This window comes from Muscardinus avellanarius (genome assembly GCF_963383645.1).
Source record: "Muscardinus avellanarius genome assembly, chromosome: 1".
Classification (NCBI taxonomy): Eukaryota; Metazoa; Chordata; class Mammalia; order Rodentia; family Gliridae; genus Muscardinus; species Muscardinus avellanarius.
Window position 1 is genome coordinate 182,279,112 of NC_137786.1, and position 7,054 is coordinate 182,286,165.

The window sequence follows — 7,054 nt, forward strand, 5'->3', positions numbered from 1 at the left end:
CCGGCCTGGTCAGATTTGCAAGTTCAAAAGCTTGATGTACTGTAAATGTGGAGGGTGGCCGGCAAGGGTGGGCTGGAGGCAGGGGGCAGTGTGGAGGCCACTGGTGCTCTGGTTCAAGCCAGGGAGGAAGGCTGAGCTAGGAGGAGAGGGTGGATTCAGGATGTGTCAACAGGATTAGGAGACTGAGTGGATACAAGGGGAGGAGGAAGAATAAAGGAAAGAAGATTCACAGGTTTTCCTGAGGGTCCTAGGGTGCCATTTGCTGAGATAGAGAACACAGGATAATAAGGAGGTTTCAGAGGTGGGAGTGTAGCTTAGTGATAGGGCACATCCTGGGCTTGATAGGACACATGCATCAGGCCTGGGCTTGATTACCAGCACACACACAAAAAAAGCAAGTTTCAGGGTGGGCAGGAGGTAGTTTATATTTTGGACCTGTAGAGTTAAAGAGGTTCTGGAGAGGACAGGAGAACCATAGTGTTGCGGGAATATGTTGCACGGGGGCGGGGGAGGTGCGTGGTGTGTGTGTGGGGAGAAGTAATACCCCCCCCACCACCACACAGACAGACAAACAGAAAAACCGTGGATTCTTGTCCTAAGCTAAGAATAAGTATTCATCGCTTGGACAGCTGCTGAAGATTTAAAGAAGTTTATTAGAAAGATAGAAATACAGAAAATAGAAATACAGCCCCATGCTAAGATGGCATGAGGGGATGACTCGAATTAGTACACCAAAGGGCATACACGTGGACTCGGCCTTTTATACCCATGACCTCCATCTTGTTTGCGTGACTCTGTGAACTTCCCTGTAAGGTACCTCCCCTAGCAAGGTGTGGTGAGGTGTCTCCTTTCATAAAGGGCAAGGTCAAACCCTGCCCCAATCCCCCTAGATCATGTAGATCTGTCTTTAGAAAGAGGAAGCCCTAGCTCTCCTCTATTGACTTGTTAAGTACTTTGAGCTAGGTTGATTTACACTGGAATAGCTGCCTGTTTTTAGGCCAAAACCAAGTCCTTTCTTTATCCATGTCTGCCTCCATTTTGACACAACTATTTTGAAATATACCATTTATTTTCTTTTGAAATATATTAATAATCAGAGCTTTCCCAAATCTTCCTAGGTCATTCCCCATACTGGCACACATAGGTTCAAGACCAGCCTCAGCAATTTAGTGAGACCCTGTTTCAAAATGTAATAAAATAAGGCTGGGTGTGGTTCAGAGGTAGAATGCCCATGGGTTTAACTCTCAGTACCACAAGAAGAAAAAAAAAAGAAAGAAAAAAGAAAGAAAGAAAAGAAGTCAGGCATGGTACATACCTATAATCTCAGCACTTGAGAAGCCAAGATAGGAGGATTGCACATTTAAAGCCAGGCTCATCAATGTAGCAGGACCCTCAGCAAGTAAGCTAGACCTTGTATGACATTAAAAATAAATAAATAAATAAATAAATAAATAAATAAACAAATAAAAAGGGATACAGGTATAGCTCAGGTAGAATTCCCCTAGGTTCAATCCCAATACTCAAAATAAGTCCGGAACCGAGGGCAAAAACAACAATAAAAACAACAACAACGAAAACAAAAACAACAATAAAAAATGAGGAAGGACAAGATTCTTAGGTTGTTTAAGTCAAGGTCCAAGAAAATTGTTTGCCATAAAAACCTAGAGTAGAGCCAGGCATGGTGATACACATTTGTAATCCCAGTACTTGGGAAGCTGAGATAGGAGGCTCACAGGTTCAAGATCAGTCTCGGCTACTTAGTGAGGCCCTCCACAACTTAGTGAGATCTGTTTCAAAGTAAAGAAAAAAAAAATAGGGGTAGGGTGTATGTTGGAAGTAGAATGCCCCTGGGTTCAATCTCCAGTACCACAAAAATAAAAAATAAAAATATCCTAGAGTAGGCTGAGAATAGTGGTGTGCACCTGTAATCTCAGGACTTGGAGGCTGAGACAGGAGGATCTGAAGTTCAAGGCCAGCCTGGGCAACTTATGAGACCCTGTCTCAAATTTGAAAAAAAAATTGTGTGTGTCTGAGATTCCATCTAACCCCAGTCAGAGTGGCAAGCATAAAGAAATCAAACAACAACAAATGCTGGTGAGGATGTGGGGAAAGAGGAACTCTTTTACACTGTTGGCGGGAATGCAAACTAGTTCAACCACTATGGAGATCTGTGTGGAGATTCCTAAGAAAGGTGGGAATAGATCCACCATATGATCCAGCTCTACCACTCCTGGGTATCTTTCCAAAGGGGTTGAATTCAGAGAAACACAGCAACATATGCATACCTATGTTCATAGCAGCACAATTTGTAATAGCCAAAATATGGAACCAACCCAGACCACCATCAACAGATGAATGGGTAGCAAAACTGTGGGAAATACACACAATGGAATTCTATTCAGCCATAAAGAAGAACAAAATTATATCATTTGCAAGAAGATGGTGTAGGAATGCAGGAAGAAAAGTCTTCCCCAACCTGAGGTTTTAGTTAAGGAAACCCTTGCCAATATTAGAGTTAAGGGAATATTATATAAGGTTAGGATAAGAAGGTAGCAGTTTGTGTAAGCAATGAATTGAATAAATGGGCAAACTTCTTACTTCTGTTATAACCTGCTTAAGACCCTGGCTGAGGTACCAGAGATAAGTGTCAAAAGATAGCCGTTTGTCCAAGCAGAGGAGATAGCCATTTGTTTCAGACAGGGGTGATAAGGAAGGAATGTTGGAAGCCATAAAAGTTATCTGATGGGAAACATTTGCCAGCTAGGGGCTGCTCCTGAAGCAGGGGCGCACATCCCCCCATAGGGAAGACAAAGGAGACCCTTGGCGGGCAATGACGTAGGGAGGCAGCTCTGTGAAACCATTTGCTGTAATTCAAATGAATGTGTGATTGCTTTAAACTTAGTGGTTGTACCTGTTTACCAGTTTAATTGATTGGATGTATCTTTTGCGGGCTTCTCTTTGGCGGGCTCTGGTGTGTGTGCCCACCCCCTACTCCGGCTATAAAGTTAGAGGGAACCAGAGGCTAGGGGCCGCCGGACCACGACTGACTCCTCCTCCCCACGGGTGAGTGCCGTCGATTCGGGAAGGCCCCTTGCCGGTGAGGAACATGCTGCAGCAATAAACCCTGCTTGGAATTACATCCCTTGTGTATTCTCCGTTATTTGGGAAGGTGGGCAATCTCGAACTCTTCAATGGAAAGCCCTGGAAAACATTATGTTAAGTGAGATCAGCCAAGCACAGAAGGAGAAGGTACATATGTTTCCTCTAATATGCCCAAACTAGGAAACACAGAGGATACCAGTGGGATTCCAGATAATGGAGGGGAAATACCAGCAAAGTTTGAATGGAAAGATAGGAGAGGAGGAAGGCTGATCTTGATTAATGAGGGTCTACATCTGAATATGTGTAAAATTATGAATAAGACATGGTTAACCTAGACAACCATTGGTGGGAGGGGGGAAGGGAAAACGGGGGTGGGGGAGAGGGCACCAAATATAGTTTAAATGTATACTATTTATGTTCAATAAAAAATTGTTAAAAAAAATAAAAAGTAAAAATAAATTTAAAAAAATTGTGTGTGTGTGTGTGTGTGTGTGTGTGTGTGTGTGTGTGTGTGTGTGTCCTGGAGTATAGCTCAGTGGCAGGACACTTACCTAGCATGCAATATGTACCAGTACTGGGAAATGGCTTCAAAATGTACTAATGTGCCAGTATTGGTAAAGGGCTTTAAAAATGTATGAATGTACCGGTATTGGGAAATGATTTCAAAATGTATCAATAATGTAGGTATTAGAAAGCCAGAAGCTTCAGGGAAAAGGGCTGCAGAGTTTCAGTGCCAAGGGGGATTAGCAAGAGAATAGCGGAAGCCCAGGGTCTTTTACGTTTCTAAGAGAAGCAAACTCCCCTGAGGATGGGGAAGATGGTTCTTGAGGAAGCCCAGGGTCTTTTTACATTTTAAAGATAAATGAACTTCCCAAAGATGTGGGAGGATGCTATGAGCCTCCAAGAGATCCCAGACTCTGATAATCTACTGACACATTTTGGGGTGTAACAAAAGACATGGGGTCTGTGCTGGAGACAGGGCAGGTCTACAGGAAGGAATCACCACATCCAAAGACCTGTCCTGGAGAAAGGGTGGATCTAGTCTGGTCAGAAGACTTGGTAACCCTGGGTCCAGAAGCCTCCAGTGACTTCAAGTCACCCCCTATATTGCCTCTGGTATAGGGCTTTATTTACTCAGTCCTATCTTTCTGTCTTTGTAATAATAAAATTGTTTAAAGCTTCCATCAATAGTTCTGGCTAGTGTTTTTTTAATACATAGCTCAGAACAAGAACATGCGGCTATACATCTCACCGTAACAGTTTCGGAAGCCCATCAGGGCCCCCGGAACAGGTTCCCCACCGTTACACAATAGGTCTTTGGGATCACCCCCAGCAGCCTTCCAAAAAACACATACAAAGAAATCCTAAGTCAGGCCTGGTGGCATGTGGTTGTGTCCCAGTACTTGTGAGACTGAGACAGGTGGATCAAAGGTTTGAGGCCAGCCTGGGCTACTTAGACCCTGTTTCAAAATAAAATAGGGATGGGGGTGTAACTCAGTGGTAGGACCCTGGGTTCTATCCCCTGTATCAAAAAGAAAAATAAATAAATAAATCAATAAATAAATAAACAGATAAATAAAAGGAAAGAAAAGATGGAAGGAAAAAAACAAATACTAGTGTGTTTTTGGAAGAGAGAATACTGGGCACGGTGCACACACCTGTAGTCCCAGCTACTCAGGAGGCCAAGGCAGGAGGGTCACTGGAGCCCAGGAATTTGAGAACATGAGCAATACAGCGAGAGCCCTTCTGAAAGCAAACCAGCAAAGCAGCTGCAGAGGAGGGAACATGGCCTATATCAGAATATTTGGGGAAACCAACTTTCATGCAGATGGAGGAAAGGAAAGGTTCCAGAAACTGGAGGACGGGGTGATAGGCTTCACAATGCCTGGGTGAAAATTTGGACTCCTGGGGCCTATCTGGGTCCTTCCAGACTCTGGAGCAGAGAAGGCCGAATCCGGGACCTAAGGAAGGGACGGGTGGGGAAGAAGGCCGTATTGCCCAGGACACAGGCTGCGGCTTTCCCTCATTCATCCCTGGAGGCAGGCCAGGGAGGACCTAGAGCCACAGCGAGAGGGCAGAGGACACACATCAGGAGGCCGTTCCCCTGCTGGAGCAGGTGACAGGGCTCCAGCCGGGGTGGAGGATGGGGCAGAGGCCCCCCGACCAGTCATGGACGACAGCCCTGCTGGCTGCTCCTGAGCGTGCTTGGGAGCCGAGGGCAGGCTGGCTCACAAGCTGTTCCGGGACCTCTTCACCAACTACACCAGCGCCCTGAGACCCGTGGCGGACACAGACCAGGCTCTGAACGTGACGCTGGATGTGACGCTGTCCCAGATCATCGACATGGTGCGTTGTGTGGTGGGACATGTGGAGTGTGACCTGGAGCCCTGTCAAGGGAGGAAGGGGGAGAGACCGGGATTATTCTCTCCACAGTTCTTTTGCTTAAGTGTTTTATTAATGACAGCGACAGGCAGTAAGTACTGGGTGCCCACTGTGTGCCCCAAACTTTGCACACTTGAACTCATTGAATCCCTGCTAAGCAAGAATCCCTATGATTGCTGAGGAAAGTGTGGCCCAGACACGAGAAGCAGCAGCCGGGTGAGAGGGCACAGTCAGGCCCGGGAGGGGACTAGAGCGTATGGGCAAGTCCCATTCGTGGGTGCTGAGCAGAGCCCTGCAGGTGAGTGTGCAAAAATGGGGCAGGGTGTGCACATACAGCCGTCTACTCCCTGCCCCACAGGATGAACGGAACCAGGTGCTGACCCTGTACTTGCAGGAATGGACAGATCCCTACCTACGATGGGACCCTGAAGTCTATGGTGGCCTGGGTGCCATTCACATCCCCAGCAGTCTTGTGTGGTGGCCAGACAGGGTGCAGGGTAGGGCTGCGCATGCTTGGCCACCAGGGACAGAGTTTGTTTTTTGGAGAGGGAGCCCGCTTAGGAGGGAGAGAGGGGAGGGAGAGGAGAGGGCAGCTGGGGAGCAGGCCCTCACCTTGAGGTTGAAGGGAAAGGAGGCTTCCCTGGAGAACAGCCCTCGCGCTGGGGGCAGGGAAGTAGATCTTCCCTGAGGCCTTAATGGAAGAAGAGCTTCGCCTCCAGGGTCCTCAGGATAGGCCAGCTGTAGAGTGCCTGCTCATGCCGGGCTCTCTCCAATGCATGAGATCTTTAATGCCTCAGGAAAGCATCCCCGCAAACCTACAAGGTGGGTCCCTTGTATCCCAGGTGCACAACAGGACAGGCATCTTGCCCTGGTCATGCTGACAACCATTTGAGCCTCCAGCAGGGAGGATACCAGACAGGGAACAGGTACCCCAAGAGGACGCACTGGGAGGGAAGAGGGAGGAGGAGAACGGGGGTCTCCCCTCAGTGTCCCTTGGGCTAGAGGAGTCCGAGAGCTCAGTGGTGGGGTTCTTTGATCTGGGGGGAGGCAGCTGAGGGCCTCAGAATTCCCAAGTTCTTGCTCTAGCAGGGAAGTACTACATGGCCACTATGACCATGGTCATGTTCTCCACGGCACTCACCATCCTCATCATGAACCTGCATTACTGTGGTCCCAGTGCCCGCCCAGTGCCCGCCTGGGCTCGGGCCCTCCTGCTGGGACACCTGGCCAGGGGCCTGTGTGTGCAAGATCGAGGACAGCCCTGTGGGCAGTCCAGGCCACGGGAGTCAGCCCCCAGCCCCCAGCCCTCCGCTGGGCCCCCAGCAGGCCCGTGCCAGGAGCCCCGGTGTCTGTGCCGGCAGGAGGCCCTACTGCACCACGTCGCCACCATCACCAGCACCTTCCGCAGCCACCGGGCCGCCCAGCGCCGCCATGAGGACTGGAAGCGCCTGGCCCGGGTGATGGACCGCTTCTTCCTGGGCACCTTCTTCTCCATGGCCCTGGTTATGAGCCTCCTGGTGCTGGTGCAGGCCCTGTGAGGGCCGGGACTGGGTCCCTGGGAGCTGCTACA

General features: G+C 48.8%; 1 protein-coding gene across 1 annotated transcript; it reads left to right on the top strand.

Annotated features, from left to right (window-relative positions):
* Positions 1-490: 490 nt before the first annotated feature.
* LOC308259158 (neuronal acetylcholine receptor subunit alpha-10-like) lies at positions 491-7,022 on the top strand (the record flags this gene model as incomplete). Its single annotated transcript, XM_080689951.1, has 4 exons — positions 491-512; positions 5,303-5,448; positions 5,843-5,981; positions 6,574-7,022. The coding sequence occupies 4 exons, from the start codon at positions 491-493 to the stop codon at positions 7,020-7,022; spliced, it is 756 nt and encodes a 251-aa protein (XP_080546077.1).
* Between the last annotated feature and the right edge of the window lie 32 nt (positions 7,023-7,054).